This window comes from Fundulus heteroclitus, chromosome 4 (genome assembly GCF_011125445.2).
Source record: "Fundulus heteroclitus isolate FHET01 chromosome 4, MU-UCD_Fhet_4.1, whole genome shotgun sequence".
NCBI lineage: Eukaryota > Metazoa > Chordata > Actinopteri > Cyprinodontiformes > Fundulidae > Fundulus > Fundulus heteroclitus.
Genome location: NC_046364.1, coordinates 16,242,786 through 16,263,126, shown reverse-complemented (window position 1 = coordinate 16,263,126; position 20,341 = coordinate 16,242,786). Strand labels below are relative to the sequence as shown.

Below are 20,341 nucleotides of genomic sequence, written 5' to 3'. Positions count from 1 at the left end.
ATTTCTTTGAAGAGTCAACTGGGGGTGGGGGACAGGGACGGGGAACGGGGGCTAAAGAGATGCCCAGGAGGCATGTCCTTCTTCCAGGCCTTTGTAGGCCGGTCAAATCACTACAGCGGGCAAAAGTAATCTGTGTGGGGAGGAGCAGAGTAAGGCTGGAGAATACAGGAGGGCCAGTGCCTCAAGGGTCCATCCTGGGTCCCCTCCTATTCAATATCTACATGCTCCCTCTAGCTCAGATCATAAAAACAACATCAGCTACCATAACTATGCAGACGACACACAGCTCTATCTATCACCATGTCACCAGGTGACTATGGACTAGTTTAAGCATCTGAATAAATGCTTTGAAGAAATTGATGCATGGATTTTCTAAAGATTTTCTAGAGTTGAACAAAAACAAAACTGAAGTAATAATTTTTGGACCAATAGGTTCAGTTGCTTCAGATAGGAACCACTGATCAGGCCTGAAATCTGGGTGTAGTGATGGACTCAGACCTGAACTTTCAAAGACATCTTGACAATTACAAAGTTGTCCTTCTATCACCTGAAGAACATTTCTAGGATTAAAGGACTAATGTCTCAGCAGGATCTGGAAAAACTAATCCATGCGTTTATTTTTTAGTAGAATTGATCACTGCAACGGTGTTTTCACAGGTCTGCCTAAAAGTGGATCAGACAGCTGCAGCTGATCCAGAACGCTGCTGCCCGCGTCCTCACTAAGACTAAGAAAGTAGAGCACATCAGCCCAGTTCTAAAGTCCTTACACTGGCTCCCTGTATCTCAGAGAATAGACGTTAAAATACTTCTGTTAGTCTATAAATCCCTGAATGGCTTAGCAGCTAAACACACTGTTTATGGATAGCCTTTGAATCGTCTTGTTACTGAAAGGTTCTTTATAAATAAACTTCTCTTGCCTCATGATTGTGTAGGGCACAGTATTTCTGCACTAAATCTATATATTGTACAATAATATTTTTTTTCCAGAGAAATTGAAAATTTGCCTTTCATTAGCTGTAAGTCAACCAATAAAATGAACAGAAATATATCACTTGATACGTAATGAAAAGAATATCAGAGTTTCACTTTTTGAACTGAATTCTTGACAAAAATCTACTTTTCAAATGTATTCTAAATTAATGAGAAGCACTTGCATTGAATCTCTATAGTCTGTGAAGACTTACCTTCATGCGGTCGTATTTATCGTCTACGTCCTGGATCCAGGATATAAACTGACGTGCGTTGAAGCGATCTCTCACAGATTTGTTTTCATCACCCTGAAAAAGGACGACATGTTACAACTTAAACTGAGCAGTAGTTTAATTAACAGGTGACTGCAGACCTCAGGCTAAATTACGTGGTTACATATCGCCTACCTGACTTTCAGATGGCATATTGTACACTTCAGAGTCCAACAGCATGGTACAGGCACTGAATGGGACAGCCTGATTGGCTATTGTCCTTGCTGCTCTGCAGTGGACCCTTAAAACCTCCTGTTCACAAGCCACTATCAGTTTCTCCTGCAAACAGAAAACACGACAGAGAGAAAAAGAAATTCAGGGACCAAGTTGAACGCAGGGATGACAGCGAGTGGTTCAGATCGGCAGATAACAGTCTTGATCTACAAAGCTGCAAAGCATGTTTCACATAAATGGCTGCGACTTAATTACAGACACAGATGAAAAAGATTCAGTCCTACAATTCATTCTGGCTCAACCCAAGAGCAGAGACTATGCAGATTTCACTTGCATTTTGAATTAAAAAAGGGGGGCTTTGATCTTTCAAAGGCTTGCTAATGGCATTCACTGAGCAAGTGTGAAGGCTGAATGTGTGAGAAAAGGGGCAAATTCACGAAAAATGATATTCCAGGAGAAAAGACGAGGCATGTAATGTCCAGATGATGCATTCCTTACCCGCTCTATGCTGTGCTGCAACCTGAGCTTCCCTCTTACGGCCTCCTGTTGCCTGAAGAGCTCCTTCAAGGGTTCTGACAGTGATGGAGGGGGGGCAATCTGATGAGAAAAACAACAAAAAATTAAAAAACACATTTACATCCACGAATAAACACATTCCATAACAATGTATGCAAAACCGACTGATCCATAAACTGTTCAGCCCTCCACTGAGCTTTATGCCCTCATCCCCAGAGGTGAAATATCTTAAAGGAACAGAAGCCCAATTGACTTCAATTATATTTTGAACTCTTCCCACTCTGAGGATGTCAAGAAGCTGTGGTTTTGCCCTCATTTGTAAAAGGAAACCCTTTCCTCTGAAAGTCCAGCATAAAACTGGCATCCATGTAAGGACTACCAATCTCTGGGAATATTTCCTGCCAATGAACCCACATTCAATCCATTTGTGGATGCTCGCAACACACTGTCCTACTGCATTACTTACCACGGGGATGTGAAGCTTGCTGAGAGGCTTCCCGTCCAGTAGGTAGGAGCCGGTGTAGGTCACATACTCGGCGTAACACTGCGGGGCCTGAGGGGTGATGTAGCACAGGATCTTCCTCTTCTCCTCAATCTTCTTCCTGATCTGAAGGTACTCGAAGTAAGGGTTGGACCGGTCGCTGTGGTAGGGCTCGATCTCGTCCAGCTTGATGGCATTGACGACCACAGCCAAGGTCTGCTGGATCATCTCCCTTGTCTGCTGCATGGCCGTGTTTACAAGCTGGACCTGGACCTGCTGCCCGGCGGAACGAGGGAACTTCCTTTTGCGCGGGTGCTGCGTCTGGGAGTCCTCTTCATCCACGGCGACAGGACGGCCTTTCGTCGTTCTGTTGAGGACCACCGGTGCAGGAGCCGTGACGGACACCGCGGCGGTCGAATGGGACGCAGCGTTGGAGACGCTGAGCCCAGAGTCCTTCTCCTTCTTCTGAGCCGGCGAGGAAGACACTGAATTGGGCGTTGGCGTTCTCGTCGGGACCGAGTTGACGCTCGCCGCTGGACTGGTGGTGATCGTGGTGGCAGCGGCTGACGAGGTGGTTACGCTGGAGGTAGGAGGGGCGGCGGAGGCGTTGTTCTTGGCGCGGTAGCGAGTCACCCTTTGAGGGATTTCCTCCACCTTCTTGGTGATGTCTACAGGGATGGGTGCAGGCGTGGGGGCAACAGGGGCAAGCTTGGACGGGGGTTCCTGAGTGTCTGAAGGCTCCACTGTGCTGGGGAGAGCGACTGCCACAGGGAGGTGAGAATGAGGACTGCACGACGCAGATTCTGCTACAGCATCACACGCGTCCCCGTGCCTCTCCTCTGGCTTTGCAGGAGACTCGGACTCCAGCGGTAACTGCACCGGCTCGGTGAGGGGATGGACTTGCACGTGTTGGTGCTGATTGGCATCTGAATTTGCGGGTGAATACAACATCATGGGTTCGGACTCCTCGTGGACGCCGTACGGCAGCGGCCTTTCTAGAACCCCGGCGTGCGTCTGGCTAAGAGACAACGAGCAGTTGGTGGGCACGCTTTGTGGCTCGGGGTCCATCTCTTGTTGGAAGGTGGCGTGTGGAGACGGCACCACAAAGTCGTGTTCGGCAGGCTCCCCTAAAACGAGGTCCTCAGACGGGCACGCGGTCTTCGACAGACTCGGCAGGTCTACCTCCATTATGTCTGGATCGTCCCGCTCTGGAATAGTGTGTCTGATGTGAGCCGACACGGCCTTGCTGTGGTCGACCAGTTCATGGTCGCGAGGCTCCGCTTCGTCCGATTTGTCGGGTAACGGCAGGTCGGGTAAAGAAAACGGGCCGAGGTCATCCAGCTCGTCTGCCTCAGCCGAGAACGGATCCACCCAGCCCACGGGCTCTTGGCCCACGGGTGGGGTGATGTGACGTTCGGGGGAAGCACTGAAGCTGTGTGCGCTTTGTCTGCTGTCCGGGTCCACGCACGCGGGCTCTGCGTTTATCTGGTGGCCGTTTTCTATGATCGGCTTGTTGCACTCCTGGAAGAAAGACTCCAGCCTGTTGGAGGACGACGACGTATTTAAAGAGTTGGGCTCCTCATCCATGGCTGCGTCCGGCCGCTCTGGAGAGGGGATCTCGGCGACAGCCTCCTTCTGCTCGTCCAGATCCACCGTGTCCTCTTTGTGCCACCGATTCCAGGTCTCGTAGGTGACAGAGGTGTGTCCAGACAGGGGCTGCATGTCGTTGTCGGAGTGGGAGTACGGGCTGGTTATTTTCGAGACGGCCGCTTCGATCTCCCCGCGGGCAGATTTGAGGTCCATGTCGGCGTTCCAGCCCATGCTTTGATCGAAGCAGCTTTCTCCGTCGTTCAGGGCCGGGTGCACGGGGGACAGCTGTTGGACCTCGGGTTCCTGTCGGTCTGGAGACTCTGCGGGCCAGCTCTGCCTCAGGTGGTCCTCCACTTGAGGGGAGAAAGAACACGGCTCTCTCGTGGGTTCTTGCTCCTCCATCACAGAGTGGACTGCATCGGTTGTGTCCACCATATCGGGTTCTTCTTCCTCCTCCTCCTCCTCCTCTTCGTCCTCTTCTTCTTCGTCCTCCACGTCTTGCCCCCGATGTTCTTCCATGACACAGGGCAGGTCCGAGTGGACCAGATTAGGCTCGCTGTGGTGAGGCTCCGAGTTATCGTCGATATCCAAGGGAGGTAAAGCGGCAGGAGCGGGCGTCGGCGGCGCAGCAATGTCGAAGCACGGCTCCTGGGGATCTGGTCTGTGGACAGGCGTGGAGGGTTTGGGCAGGAAACTGTTGTAGACGCTCTCGGGCAGGTGCTCATGGTCCTCGGTAAGAGCGAGAGTCGCCGACACCCCGTCCGGTGTCGGATGGCCCAGCTCCCGGCGAGGAGACAACAGCCTCATAGGGGAGAAATAGGATGGCGTCAAGCACTCCAGTCTATTCACGGTTACTGGCTTGTCCTCCAGAGGTTGAGGGGGAGAGATCTGGTCGTACTCAGCGGCGGGATCGCTCTGCTGCCGAAGAAACTTGTCGGACTCAGACTTGAACTCGTTTTCCAGAGGCCTGCGGACATCGGATGAAGCAGAGCGGCTGACAAGCGGCAGCTGGAGGTTCTTTGCCGGAGTGGGACAAGTTCCCTCCTGGAAACTCTGGGAGTTGGAGTACCTGCTGGGTGGACAAGAGGAAAAACACATCAGAAATCATTCCAGGTTGAACAAAAAACACAGATGTGTAACCCTGGATGCTTAGATACTTTACCTTTCAAAGAAGGTCGGGGAGCAGGCGTTCATTGACATGGTCATGGCCGAGGAGTTCTGGCAGTCCAACCCATCCAGCATAATGTCGGGATAATCCTCTGGACTGCAGGAGGGGGTACGAGGAGTCTGCATCACCTCCTCGAAGCTGGGGCAGGAGATGACCGATGTTGGTGTGGGGACCCCGGTTGGCCTGTTCTGATCAGGTCTGGGAGAAGCAGGGAGGTTCTCCTTCATTTGGTGCCCGGTCATCCAGTCCTTTGAGCCCTGGCTGTCGGTAGGCTGGAACTTCCTCCCAGGGGACATCATCTGAGCTGGGAGGCCCACGTCCTTCAGCTTTTTCTCCTTCAGACTCGACTCCAGGCTGTTTGCCTTCTTCGCAGACAGCTCGCTGCGGTTTTTCTTTACCTCCTCTGTGGACTTGGCCTTGTCTTTGAGTTTAGGGTCCCCCGTCTTGGTTCTCAGCCGCTCCATCTGCTTCATTTTTTCCTTTTGCTTCTTGATGCAGGCTCTGACCTCCTGATCCCTCAGACTTAGCATCTGACCAAAACTGGTCATCTGATAGTCGTCGTCCACCAACAGTTTCTCACGCGGACGGATGTCTTTCCGCACCGGATCCTTGGACGGCGGGAGCTTTTCGTTTTCGTCCTTGGCTTTAGATTTGCTGTGATCCATTCTGTTGTCCTTGTCCAAAATGTCCCGGTTTCTGTCCTTTTTCAGGTCAAACTTGGGACTTTGCTCCTTTGATCGGTCTTTCAGGACGGTGATCTGCGGGCTATCTTTCAACCCGGACTTCACGTCCTCCCGGGAGTGCTTAAATGAGCCATCCATGTATTTATTCTTCTCCTCCTTAACTTTATCTTTGTGTTTCTCCTTTTTCTTTTTGTCCTTCATTCGGTCACTGATGATACCTGTGGATTTCTCTTTGTCCTTTTTGGACATCTCTTTTTCGAATTCCAACGTTTTGTCAAAGTCGTCGTCGCCGTCTCCCTTGCCTCCGAACGGGAATGTGTACGGGTCGGCCTCCAGAGGCATGGGCTCCTTCTCAAAAGGCAGACTCTCTCGGCGGCTGTAGGACTCGCGGTTCTCCCCAGTTTTGTCCCGTTTGTCTCCTTTGTCCTTCTTGACCTTTTCTTTCTCCTTGTCGTGGCCCTTCTTGGACGAAGAGGAGGAGGAATGCCGGTGTCTCTCTTTGTCCCTGAACCGATCCTGTGGCGTGGATATGGACAGGGAGTCTCTCCTGTCCTCAGAGATATCCGTCAGGTTTATGGAGTCGTAATAGCTGCTGAGGACCGGCTCGTGGCCTCGATCGGTGAAACTATCCGAGGAGATGTCACTGTTCTTGTCGTTGGAGTCGTCCTTGTAGTCGTTCATGGCTTCCTCCTCTAGTTTTTCTAGCAGGGACTTCTCGTTCTCACCGCTGCTCTTGGAAGGCTTTCTTTCCTTCGAATGGTCCTGCCTGTCTTTATATTTGATCTTCGTCTTTTCCTCACTTGTGTCCCTTTTGTCCAAGAGCTTTTGCTTGTTTTTCTTGTCCTGGTTCGAGTCCACTGACATTCTGTCTTTCCTTTCCTTATATTTTCCATCTACTGACTCCTTTTTGTCTTTGTTGTGTTTTTCTAGGGAGCCTTTCCTCTCTTTCCCCACGTCAAACGAGGCCTTATCTTTCTTCTTTTCTTTGTGTTCTTTGTCTTTCGCCTTTTCCGTGTTGTGTTTCGTGTCCGCGGAAGACTTTCTCATCTTTTCTGAGTGGAAGTCCAGCTGGTCCTGATCGGGCGTCGAGTCTTTTCTGATGGATCCCGACCCGACGATAACGGTGCTGTTGTAGCTGTCCTCGTCGTCGTCACTTTCATCTGTAAAGATGTCGGCGATCTTGTACCACGTTTTCTCCCGTATCTTCTCGGGTTTTCTCTCCTCTTTCTTGACTTCCAGAAAGTCTTTCTCCCTGTCGGCATGTTTATCTTGAGAGGACTTCTCTTTCTTGTCCTTGGTCTGTTCCGAAGACATCTTTCGATCTTTGTCTTTGCCATGAGAGTCTTTGTGTTTGTCTTTGGATCCCTCCTTCTTGTCTTTGGTGCCCCGGTCTTCGTCTTTTTCCTTGACGGTTTTCTCGGTGGAGCTGCGCTCACTCTTCTCCTTCTCGTGGTCGGCTCCTCTGTCTTTTGTTTTGTCTTTGTGCTTGTCTGTTTTTGTCTTCTCCCGCTTCTCCGTTGCCTCTCCTTTCTTTTCTTTCTCCTTTCCAGAGTGGTTTCTGTCTCTGCCAGCGTCCATGTCTTTAAAGAACGCATCGTTGCCGTATTCATCTCCTACGGATTCCTGCTTGATTTTCGGATCTTTTCGTTCCTTGACGCCATCGTACGAGTCTTTGCGGTCACGGACGCTGTCCAGCGAGTCTTTGTCTTTTTTGTCTTTGACCGTGTCGGTGGACTCCTTCCTCTTTTTGTCTTTTTCGAGTGAGTGGCTGGAGTTCAGCTTTTGTTTTTCTGACCAGTCTTTTTTCTTCTCGTTTGTCTTTTCTGAAGAGTCTTTTTCCTTTTTCTTTACTGTAGCTTCTTTCTCTGATCTTTTGTCGCCGTGCTCCGACTTCTTGTCCTTTACTTTGTTTTCTTTTCTCCTCGTCTCTTCTTTAACAGTCTCAACAATAAGCTTAACGGTGTTGTTGGATTTATACTCCTTGACTTCTTTGTTGGGGGCGTCCCAGCTGTCATCGCCATACAGGGAGGAATCAGAGGACATCTCCGAGCCCCACCTGTCATGATGGTCGTCCGATGCGCTCAGCTTTGTGTCCTCCAGGTTGAGGAAACGGTTGTTAATGTCATAGCCTTCATGATCAGACTCCTCTTTCAGTGTTTTCTCTTTTTTACATTTCTCCCTCTCCTCTTTAATGTTTTTCTCCTTGTCCACCTTGAGATGCTTCTCCTCTTTCTGTTCGCTCTTCCGGTCCGTCTTTGAGGAAGATTTCTCCTTGGACTTTTTCTTTTTCTCCTCTTTGTGGGGCTTTTGTTTATCCTCCTTAGGTTTCTCCTTCTCTTTGAAATTTCTTTCCTTGTCAGGTTTCACAGGCTTCTCCCTCTCCTCCTTGTTTGCCTTATCCTTTGTTGTGTCTTTTGCTTTTTTGCTTTTCTCCTCTTTTGCTGTCCTGTGAAGGTCTTTTCCAGATGACCAATCTTTATCTTCAGACTTGGCTTTTGAAAGCCTGTCGTCCTTTTTCGAATGGTCTTTGTCGTGTTTGGATAATTTAATCTTTCCCTCGGCTGCTGATTCGGATTCCACGATTAAGGACTTCTGCCTGGAATCATCAAAGTCGAAAGAATAGCTCTTGACAAATTTCTCATTCATATCCTGATTGAGCACAACACTCGGAGCATTGTCCTTTTCCTTGTTTTTATGCTTGTGCTTCACTTTATGTTTCTTAATCACTTTTCCATCCACATCCGTTTTGGAGGCAGCACTCTCTGCAGCGAAGTTTTTATAGAGATCAGAGTTTTTCTTGTCAACAATGTTACTGTGCACATTGTTGTTCTTCTTTTTGTTCTCCTGCGCTTTCCTCTTAACCTGCTTCACCGACTCCACACTCGAATCAGAGTACTCGGACTCACTGACCGGATCCGAAAGCGAGCTGACGTCCGACCACGTAGGCGACGACACCATCTTCCAGCCATCTGTCCTCCACTGCTTTGGATGCTGCTCCGCCAGCGAGGGCGCCTGTTTCTGAGAGTTTAGGCTTCCATGTGAGGAGGAGGAGGAGGATGAGGAGGCATTAAAGCCGGGGGATTCTTTCAGGTTCATCGCAGCAGAGTCCTTGATGCTGTTCGAGCCCTTGTCGTCCTCGCTTTCCAAATCGCCACAGTCGGAGTCAGACGTGCAGAACTTGTCGTTGACTTTCCCAAACCGGACTTCTTTGCTGACGTTATTTTTGCTCTCCTTCTTCCGCTTCTTTTTGACTTTGTTTTTGTCTTTCTGCTGTTTAGAGCTAATGCTGCCAGAGTCTCTCGTCTTGGTGTTCGTTTGCTGGACTTGTTGCCGCGGTGTGGGCGCCGGTGTGAAACACAACGTCCTGTCATCCTCGTCCGAACTGTTACTGTCGGAGATGATCCGCCTGACAGCTTTCTTTGGTGTGAGCGAGTTGCTTTTGGAATAGGTTTTAACCTCCATCTTGGGTATAGAGATGAAGCTGTTGGTCTTGGTAACAGAGTCCTTTCGAAAGTCTTTTTTCAAGAGGTGCTTGTCGTCTACAGGAGGGACGCGCTCCTCCTCGTCATCCTCGTCGAATTCGTATTCGTCTTTGACGGGCGTGACGGCAGATTTAGGTGGATCTGCAGCTTTCCCTTTTAGCTTCAGGCCCTTCTCAAACTCGGAGTCTGTGTTATTGCCGTCAACAGAGCTTGAGGGGGCAAACGAGGGTGCGTCTTCCTCCTCTGAAGATTCTGTCAGTCAAAACGCGCATAATCAGCACACAACTAACATTCAAATAAGAGTGTTAACATCTCATCTACCTGGAAAATAGACCAACCTGATGAACTCTCTTCGCTTGAGGTGTAAGTGCCCTTCCCTAGTAACAGGTTTAGCATAGTTGGAGAGCTGGCAACCTTTAGTGGTGTTTCACCTCTCCTGTTGCTCTGACGCGGATCTGCTCCGTAGCGCAAAAGTAGTTTCACAACCTGAAAGAAAATAAGACGAAAAACTGTTAACCAAAAACTTGGTAGAGGTCTTGAACGCAAGCAAAGGTCAACCATAGGAAAGAAAAAAAAAACAGCAAACCGTAACTTTTGAAATTAGCTTCTCAAAAATCACACAGATTGCACTAGAGAATCCACATCAAATGTCGTTTACCCTTTTATTGTCTTTTACGAGTAAATAATGACGATTAATATAGAGCCATGGCAGCCATGCACCCTATGCAGATCATTTCATGTCTGCTCTGTCAAATCAGATTTTATTAAGCATGAATGGTTTACTTTTTTTCAAGTTAGGAGTTTTGCTGCAAATAAATTCACATATCCACTTTGAACTGTTTTCCGCATCCAAAAACAAAGAGTGTAGTTAATTCAGTCTGGATGTAAATCTCCATCTTTCATGTCAGCTTCCTTATTACAGCTAAACAGGCTGATTTTCTTCACCCTCTTATGCTAATGCGTCATCATGTTGCTGTATCTCTCCCTCTCTGCATTCAGCCGTCTCAGCCAACACGGTTTCCATCAATCTTAAATTTGATTGCCCTAAATGTGCAAAAAAACAAACAACAGATTCCATGAGTAATCTAAATCTAATAAGCAATCTGCAACCAAACAACCCTACCTTTAGGTTTTAGTCTGCTATCTAGAGACCACCACTTTAATGTTTGTTAAATGCAATAATTTCAAAGTAATGTAAACCAATATTGGGCCCATTGGATTCTCATTTGCCACAACATAGTGTCATGGTAAGCCGTTTTATTGCTTTTAATTATTTGTGATATTTTTCTCTTCCCTGCTTGTCTAACGATACTCACTGAATCTGAAAAACTGAAAAGAAAAAGCTGTATGATTTTGTATTACCTTGAAATGTCCATTGTTGGATGCATCGTGCAGAGGAGTGTCATCATCTAGACCCTTGGTGTTGACCTCTGCGCCCGCTGCCAGCAGCTGTTTGGCCACATCATAATATCCCCTGTTGCACGCTTCATGCAATGCAGTCCAGCCTAAAGACAAAAACAGTGGCTGTGTCAAAAGTCTGACTGTAAATACGGGGAAAACACACATCTGCATTTATAGGAAGCACCACAGCAACAACGGACAAACCCCTCACCTGCAAAGTCTTTTACATTCACATCAGCTCCCTCACTGATGAGCTCCTTGATGCGGCGCACCTCTCCACGGATAGCTGCTCGGTGCAGTCGAGTCTCTCCTCTCTCATTCCTTTTATTTACTTTGTCTTTGGTTTTAGATGCAGAGTTTGGCGTTCCCTTCTGACCCAGACAGGACTGTGACTGATGCTTTGGTGTTGTGTCTGCACACATAACAGAAATCACTTAATTTAATCCTAGAATAGTTTCCTAATTTTTAAGTTACCAAAAATGTACAGGCTCCATGTATGTTTCTTTTCTGGAAATGCCATGAGATAATAAATGTTTCAAAAAGCTTACAGCCACAAGGGGGCAATCACACACCAGAAATCCACAGCACATTTATTGAAACTACTTTACTTGAGCTGTTTCTCTCTCTCCCCCCCCTCTCACATTTGCAAGATTAAACTCAACCCTATATACCATTGATAATATTGAATTTGGTGCAGCTATTGTCCAAAATAACATTTGAAATACATAAACCTAATCTAAGCCGATGCCTCTGGGCATCCAAAAAAGGAATTAACATATAAATAAAAGTGTCTTTGCATTGAGCCTCACTAATTTAATTCTATCTAAAATGTCAACGGCAAGAAAAAAAAGACACAAGGTTGTAACAATGATCCATATATGGGCATTTAATATATTTCCTGACAAATTACTCTGTCTACCAAAAATCTGAGTCAAACGTGATTAATTTCAATGAATGATCCCAAAGCTCAAAGGACATCGATGAACAAGTACGCCACTAAATGCTTGCATGCTTTTTTGCATTTTTCCCGTCTGCTGCCATTAGGCTCGAATAATGAGATTGCACCATCAGTCCCAGTTTAGCGTTAGCTAAAGCTAGTTTTATTTCCTTACACTCTGCATTTAGAAAACTACACGCACATGTTTGTCAAAATAACATCCATCACTGACAGGATGCTTTTAAATTGTTACTCCATTCGTATGTGTCATTTACGCCTGGATATCTGAAACTGATTGTCTCTAAAGGCAGCCTAGAGATGAGGCAAAAATTAGCAGGCAAAATGCTTAAGATTTCCAAAATAAACAAAAACAAAAACCTGTGACTCATCCCCCATCTGGCTCAGTTTTACCCGCCTATGCATACTGCTCTCTCACACACACACACACACTCTCTCTCTCTATCCATATAAAGCTCCATCCAATCGGCGTTTTCTTTTCCGCCACCGGTCCACAGAAGACGTGGCCTAAATGATAAGCACGCACCTGGACTGTTGACGGGCTTCGCAGCTGTCATTTGCATGAGCAAGGCCACCTGCTGCCGCTCAGACACAGGGTACCCGGCCCGGATCCCAGGCATTCCCATTCCAAACGGCAAGCTCTTCCTGGTGTTGGTGGGCTCCTTTTTAATGCGCTTCCTCTCTGGACCTGTTTTCTCTGTGAAATCAGCCAAAACAGAGAGGAAATTAATACCTTTTATTAGCGGCACGGTGGGTGTACATGGACACAAATGGGTTTTTGAACCCATGATAACAGTAGTTTATTATTCTATTACAATATCTGTACCGAAACAATAAAAAGTCCAACATATTCTAGTCGTAGACAAAAAGAGCTAAGAGAAGATTTGAAATGAGACAATCCCACACCGGTTTGGCTATTTTCAGGCAGCAGCGTGTATTCAGCTGTGCATGAATGCTTTTTATTTGATGATCATTATCCCGGTGCTTTTCCACCAACGGTTTAGACTGTAGCCCTTCTTGGCCAGACCAAACAACTTTAGCGAAGCCCTTTCAACACGGCACATGTCTCAACTGGACACCACCAATGCACAGGCGGGTACAGGAGCAGCAGGTTGTTTTGCTGTTTAATCTGCTGATGCAAAAATCATCCAGACTAGCACATCACTGCTTCTCCAACACTGATTACACACATGAATTTAAGATTACTTTCAAACCAAGTATGCATCCAAGTTATTCCAGGTTTGTTGAGATGAAGTATTAAACTCCTTGTCCAATCATCTGCTAGCCGCGTAGATGTGTTACGTTTATAGACGAGGTTCTATAAGTGCAGCTCACCTAACCACATTATAGGGCCTTGCAGGGTATTTTGTACCCTTTATTTTGTACTCTTTATTGTTTCTCTTTACTAAAAGGACGTTGATAGTGAAAGAGACGTCTGCAGCTCCCAGTCTGTCTCTGTCATCCGTCAGGTTCAGATCTACAGCTCTGCCCGACGACAGATGCCCACAGCTCAGCTCAAACGCAACTCTTTCTATTTGAGTTGGTGAAATCAAAAGAACCACTTCCTGCAGACTGTCTACGCACGATTATCTGAAACCTTTTAATCACTGACAGAAATATTACGTGAATAACATGTTATGATGCAATTTATCAACGAGTCATATACACGGTAACGTAAGCCGAGAACCTCATGCAAGTGCTGCAGATAAACGAACGAATACACATGTGGGCATTAATTATCAGGACGCCATAGCTGATTTCTTAATCTAGTCACCCTTATATTAGATGGATGTATATGGAGAGACTGCAGTGTGTGTGATTTAGGAGCTACACAATCACAACAGTAATGTAGTGATAATGATGAAACAAAATGTGCCATTTTACTGCACTGTTGGAACTGCGTCTCCCTACACTGTAAGGAAAACACACAACCTTTTTCCTCGCTGTTGGACATTAAAACCTGTTGGACATAAACAATTATCCCCCATTTTCTAAATGCCACTATGATTGGAGAGATAACTTTTTCGTGACTTATTTTTTATCTGTAGTTTATACGTTTTTAAATAATTTGAAATCATTTGGGAATACCCAGATGATGACTCCAATTCGTAACGTTTCAGTTAACAGGAGGCCCACCTGTGGATGTATTTTTAAGGCTCAACTCTAACGAGGAGAGGGGCCTTTATTGTATTGTTTTATTGTTATTGCAAATTTTGATAGGAATAAGGAGTATACCTTAACAACCATAAATTTTGACCAGTGGTGTCTGGAAACTCCCCAAAACAGCCACTGGTTTCTTCAGAGCATCAATAAATTAAAAAAAATCTAATTACATACAGTTACTATGTGAGGTTTGATGATAAAAAAATATAAATAACTTCTTTATGCAACTAGTGTCCTGATGAAACTTATTAAGAATTTTGTTTTAACATGTTACACTATTAAATGTTTAAGGACAGTATTTGCGTTTACTGGTCTAATAGATATGCAGTCAGAGCCACACCAGGGTTTCCCATGCATAGATTTACTTGGGAGGCCCGTCCAGGTAAATTGAGACCCACCAAGGAAGATAAAATCCCCTGTTGGCTTTTTAAACAGCGTGCATAAACCACCCGTCGTCACTCAGGTGTTCATCACACAGCGACCAGCATCATCAGCCTAACTTCATGCTCCTACAACTCTGTAAAGCTGGTGTTTCAGAGCTAAGTTAACTTTTTTTCCTATAACTAACTATTCTATAAGGTATCGATCGATAAAGTAGCTAGTTGTTGGGGCCCACAATTGTCCACGACGCGGAAAACACGGACAGAATTGTATAATAAATGAACAGAACTGCGGCAGACTCAGTGTGAACACACGCCGTCAAATAGAAATAGGAGCGCTAGAAAGCTGATAACTTTTTTAAACAAACAAGTGCAACCAACAAATGGTTCCCTCCCACAGACTTGTGGAAATGAGTCCAGGCACCCAAAGCTTGCAGCCACCCAGGAATCTGCTCAGTGGGAAGAAGTCTTCCCATCAAACTTTATATGTACCAATACACTGAACTGCTCCAAGCAGGCGAGGATGCACGGCGTAGCAGCCTCTTGGTGCCGCGCATTGACAGGTGCGAGGTGAGTGCCTGCTGGAGAAGAAACGCCTTTAGGTGCTGACTAGCTTCATGCCCCAGGCAGAAAGTGTGGGAAATATAGTAATTTGTCACAAGAAATGTAGGCGATTGGTACACTTGACTATAAAGAGTAAAACATCGCGGACAGTCCCCGCGGGTCATGGTATGTACACAATACACCCGAGCCGACCGGCTGCAGAAACAAATTATAGGGGTCCTTTCCATGTTTTTCATCAAATATTTGTATTTGCTTCAGACTGAACAGTGGCTCTGTGACCAATCCTAGAGTGCAGCGAGAAAAAAAAAGCAAAATAAAATACCAAAATCTAAAAAAACGTGTTGCCAATCAGGCTTCTTTTGAACACGTTGGGTTGGGAAAATATCTTTGGGCGGGTTGTTAAACATTTGGGCTGCTTTTCACATTTGGTGAGTTTTGAGGGAGAATTAAAAGGAAAATCATATGAAAATAGTTGTCATTGTGTGGCATAAAAATAAAAACTTCTACATTTTAAGAAAATTGTGTCTCTTTGCACTCATTTATAAGTTAATTTATTTTAAAACGTGTGGAATCTGTCAAACCTGATATAATCAAAGATTAATAGTCTCTGGTTAATCAAGTGTCCCTATGAAGCCTAAATGGGTTAAGATCTACTGATCGACTTTAAAATGTTTCATAGAGAGAAACATTTTATATTAACTTAGATTATCACCTCATGTTGGGAGGCTGTTGAAAAAAAAATGTTGTGGTTGCTATGACAACGTGATTGGAAGATTGATCTTGTGTGTGTGGGTCATTTGGTTGCCTGATTGCACAATTAGTGGGGAGCTTGTATGTGTCACCCTTTTTTCTTTGCTACTTCAATGTAGTTGTGTGCTAATGGCGTGTTCTTTATATGTGTGCAATACTTTTAAGCTTTTACCAGGAGTTCAAGAGAGGTTGAGCTTTGAGCTGGATTTCTTTTTAGGTTAGATGGGTTTTACGTTGCGTTTTGGCTGGAAACGGTCAGATCTGGCAACACAGTATAGTGTTGTGTCCATGAGTACTGATGTCAGACTAAACACTGACTGAAGTAAACATTCATACTAGGAGAGGTAGCTACAGCTGCTAAGGAAGCACAAGGATCAGAACAAAGCAGATTCCCTTCTGCCTGCAAGAAGCCCAAGTTTCTTCAAGTTTCACTGCTCAATTCTGCTCCTCGTGCTCCCTAGCTGCTGTAGCTAACCCTTCTAGCATGAATGTTGACTTCAGTGTTGACTTCAGAGCTCACGTTCCCAACAGAAATTAATGGAGCTGCTTCCTGCTCGCTCTCATTTGCTCAGTTGTCTCTTCCTGCATTTGTTTGGAAATGGTCCGAACATCCACTAGCAATGGTGACCACGGTCGTCTCCAAGTAGGCTACAAATGTAGTGACCCACCCCCCTCTCTCAGTAGTTGAGTAGGTTTGATTGGTTGAATTGTATGATTGACAAATTGAGATAGGAATAATAGAACATTGGCCACTCTGAGATAAAAAACAAAACACAAATAACAGCTTCCAAACCAGGGCAGGGACGATCCCCCCAATGCCACCAGGTATGTGGGAGCCTAGCCTTGGCAGACGCAAGAAATGAGCTCCAGTATATGTGACATAGTCAAATATATACAATTATGATTACACATTATTCAGTGTAACAAATTATCACCCGATATGTGAAATTTACAGTATGAGGATTGTTTGTGATTTGTGATTTAAAGACGCTACGATGTACCGTATAAAGCGACTCTGTACTGTCCACCACAAGTAAATTCTCAACCTACGGGAAACACTGCACACAGTTACCTAAAAAGCTGCAAGAAGCTGCAAATAGTCTCGTCATTTTTATCGTTATCACAATAGTATCACAATATATTGTGATATAAAGTCTATTTCGTCCACCCTTAACTCCAACACACTACTTTAAATCTGTGAAATTAGATCAGTACAGTTTCCATATGCCTGAATGTGCCACGTTCATCAGTTCAATTATATACAAGTATAAATAGCCCTGAAGTGTTCATCATACTGTGCCATTATCCACTGTGAAGTGAGTCCTGTAACAACCCTGGGCTGGAAGGCCACTCAACAAGAAAGAAGCCATTACTCCAAAAGCAGAGTAAAGGTTTGATTAGATTTAGCAAATGCAGCGAAGAAAGACATTCAGTTATGGGGACAGGTTTTGCCACCTGGTGAAACTGAAATGTGTTTGACCAGAATTACCATTTTAACATTTGGAGGAAAAATGGGAGACTTGCAAGTCTGATATCACTATCCCATCTGTGATGAAGGGAGATGGAAACATCCGGTTGCATGTTTTGCTGCATCATAAGGAAAGAGTGTTGGGCAAACATTGAAGCAACATCTCAAGCTAGAAATTTAAAGCTAGGCAAGAAATGGGTCTTCCGAATGGATAATATTTATAAGCACAAAACCAAATTAGTTACAATGTGGTTTAAGGACTAAAACGTTAATGTTTTGGATTAGCCATCACAAAAAGTGCAGTTCTATAGGAAATAAATATGAGCAGAGGTGAAAAGAAATGTGAGCAAGGCAGCCTACAAACCAGACTCGGTCACATCAGATGTGTCCTGAAGAACGAAAGAAATACCAGCTAGCTATAGAGAGAGGCTTGTGGAAAGATGACCAAATCTTTCACCCAGTAATGGATTTCATGTTATTCCACCAAAGTCTGAGAACATGCAGCATTCAGCAAACAGAAACTATTTTTTATAACCGTACCAAAACTGCACTTGGAGACAGCAGTCCAAGGCTTTGTGACCAAACAGCTGGATTACTGTAACAGACTTTATGTCGGTGTGTAATTTGAACACATTTCACTGGTTCTAAATTCACAAAGCATGCGAGCATTCATTTCGCAGGCTGCCCGTCCATTTTAAGATTCTCTTATATGTATTTAAGTCTTTAAATTGCCCCACTCTATATACTCTGAGCTTTTACAGCCCTAGGTGCCACCTCTCTATCTTAGATCAGCTGACCAGCTCTTGTCAGTACAGCGAACCAAGCACAAGCTCAGTAGGGAATGAGTTTACTCTGCAGCTGATCCTTAACCAACCCTAACCCTAATCTGCCAGATAACTAATTTTACAGTTCTCTGTATTTTTTTCTAAGCCTGTGTTGTCACATCAAGCAACTTTCTGTATATAAAATAGCAAGAGACTTGCTAAAACTGGGCATGTAAACTGTAATTGTCCAACAGATTTATTTACACTCTTATAATCCAAGTACAGGAGCTGGTAAAGGGTCATTGCCACATTAACAGAAAACAGGTCTGATCACTTGTTTTTATCCAAAACATTTTAGTCACTTTTTTCCCCGACTCTGATCTGATTACAAAATAGAAAGTATGATAATAAACAGATTTCTCTGTATTCAAGTTGCAATGAAATACAGTAAAAGAAAGTACTAGAAGAGGAAATAAGCTAACAGATGGTAATGGCTTAGAGTGGCTTAAAATAGGCAACAGTATAGTACTATGGTTTAGCGTCTCAAAAAAGCACACTGTTTTCTTTTTCTAGGATTTCCTTTGCAGACTAGTGAAAAAAAAAAAAAGAAGCCAAACGCCATAATTTCTAATTTTCCGCATGTGCAACATAGGGTCCAAGGGGTTTGTGGGTAGAAGTAAGTGACTGGTGTCATTAACCGGCGGCCCCCGAGGAAAAGAAGGGCCAACAGGCAGTATTTATGTCTGTCTGTCTCCAAGCCAATCAGGCAAAATTGCGAAAAGAGGAAAAAGGGTGTGACTTGGCAAAACCGTAGTTATTATGAAATAGCTGGTGTGCATTTCAACTCAACATGGCCTTGCCAAGGTCACCGCTGCCTGCCAGGATTACAGGCCACACGGTGCTACTGGACAAAAGCAGCTGCTCCACGGAGACACACCCAGTAATTATTTTCAGTGGCAACATACCATCCGATGACCCACAGAGCGTACAGCTATGCATGAGCGTAGCACTTCATCACCGAGGGGGGAAAAAATTCCCTGTGCCAACAGGATATTCTCCCAGCATGTGCAGACTCCAAACACAAAGGCTGAAACTTTAACGGCATATCTGGATGTGCATGTACAGAGGCATAACTACAGCAGTCTGCCCCTGATCTCTGTGGGACTCCTTTAAGTCCAAGACTGGATGCGAAGCTGGAGGCAACAAACGCACGAGTAAATAGGCCAAGAAGGAATGAAGCTCGTGCTTCCGGTGTCAAAATGCATTCCAGGAAACTATTTTTCCAGTCACATGTACAGAGGAGATAAACTTTCACTAACATCTGTGAACACTTACAGCTAATGTGTCCTCCAGCAGTCTTTGATACGCTCTCACGTTCTCCCAAGCCGTCGCCATTTACAGACATTCCTTCTGTAAAGACAGCGGGAACCACAGAAGCAGTCCAAACATGTTTTTCTTTTCCTGTAGCCGAACAGTGAAACTGCTAAGCTAGTTTTTCCATGCTATGTTTACAAGACGGGGAAGCATGAACGTAGTCATGCCCTAATGCACCCATATAGAGGAATGCCGCTAGACTATGGACAACTCTAGGCCTATAACACGAAAACAGGGCCTGCTTATTTCTCGTTTATGGATCAGACAGAAGAACCCAGACAACATGTGCATAAATTAAAAGAAAAACAGTCGTACTATATACAGTGTCTTGCACTGTGTTCATCCCCTTGGCTATTTAGCTATTTTTCTACATTCCAACCTGTAATTTAAATGCATTTTCATCTTATTATTTTAGGGGTTGGTAGTCACTAGTTACATTTTCTTGACCAACTTTTGCAACAAAATGTGCTTTTAGGAGTAGTTTTACCTGAGCAATGTAGATATCACTACTCTCACTTGAGCAAAATGTCTGGCTACTGTACCCACAGTGAGCAACTTCATTGAATAGAACAGACTTGTTTTAACCAAAAATGCACCAGAGAGACACACACTTACAGTTTATGGCAAAGTGAGACCTCTTGTTTGTTCACAAGCTTGGCTGTTTTAATGTTACTTTCTATCTGCTGAACTCCTTGAGCCATTTGTAGGTAAAATGAACATACAATAAGCAGCAGATATTGTCATTGGAAGCACTTTGCACTGTTCTAACATACTGTATACATTAACTGCGAGTGTTGGTTTCATTGGTGTTGTATTGAAAAAAAAATAAAAAAAATATCAGAAATGTGTTTCTCCTGCCTGGATTTCTTATTTTGTAACAATTGTTTTATTTTAAATGGCTTTCCTTTTGAACAGTAACCTTGATACCAAAGGTGGTATAAGCTTAGTAGGGTTGTCAAAATAATTGATGCCTCGATAATGTGTGCCCCAATGTTTGAGGTCAACATAGACAGGACACCTCCCGTCCGGAAGAAACTTCCCAGTCAACATAAGCTAACGATAGCTGTTATTAGCTTAATGGAAACAGAGAGCCTAATAGTAGCGTACCATTGGTCTGAGCTCCTCCTTTGAGTTGCATCACGCAACGATCCGGTTGCATCCAACCACCTGCTCCACATGTCTGTGTG

At 45.0% G+C, this 20,341-nt stretch overlaps 1 protein-coding gene across 2 annotated transcripts in view; it reads right to left on the bottom strand.

Moving 5' to 3' along the window:
* ankrd11 (ankyrin repeat domain 11) overlaps nucleotides 1-20,341 on the bottom strand; it is a 110,080-nt gene that overhangs the window by 7,139 nt on the left and 82,600 nt on the right. Inside the window, exons 5-13 of one of the 2 annotated variants that reach the window (XM_012850776.3) lie at nucleotides 12,218-12,388; nucleotides 10,948-11,148; nucleotides 10,698-10,840; nucleotides 9,674-9,821; nucleotides 5,165-9,587; nucleotides 2,398-5,074; nucleotides 1,914-2,012; nucleotides 1,377-1,520; nucleotides 1,185-1,277 (exon numbers count right to left, since the gene is read on the bottom strand). In XM_012850776.3, coding sequence (XP_012706230.2) covers nucleotides 1,185-1,277; nucleotides 1,377-1,520; nucleotides 1,914-2,012; nucleotides 2,398-5,074; nucleotides 5,165-9,587; nucleotides 9,674-9,821; nucleotides 10,698-10,840; nucleotides 10,948-11,148; nucleotides 12,218-12,388 — 8,099 coding nt within the window. The remainder of the gene's footprint in view (nucleotides 1-1,184; nucleotides 1,278-1,376; nucleotides 1,521-1,913; nucleotides 2,013-2,397; nucleotides 5,075-5,164; nucleotides 9,588-9,673; nucleotides 9,822-10,697; nucleotides 10,841-10,947; nucleotides 11,149-12,217; nucleotides 12,389-20,341) is intronic. The other variant, XM_012850777.3, reaches the window with a different exon arrangement.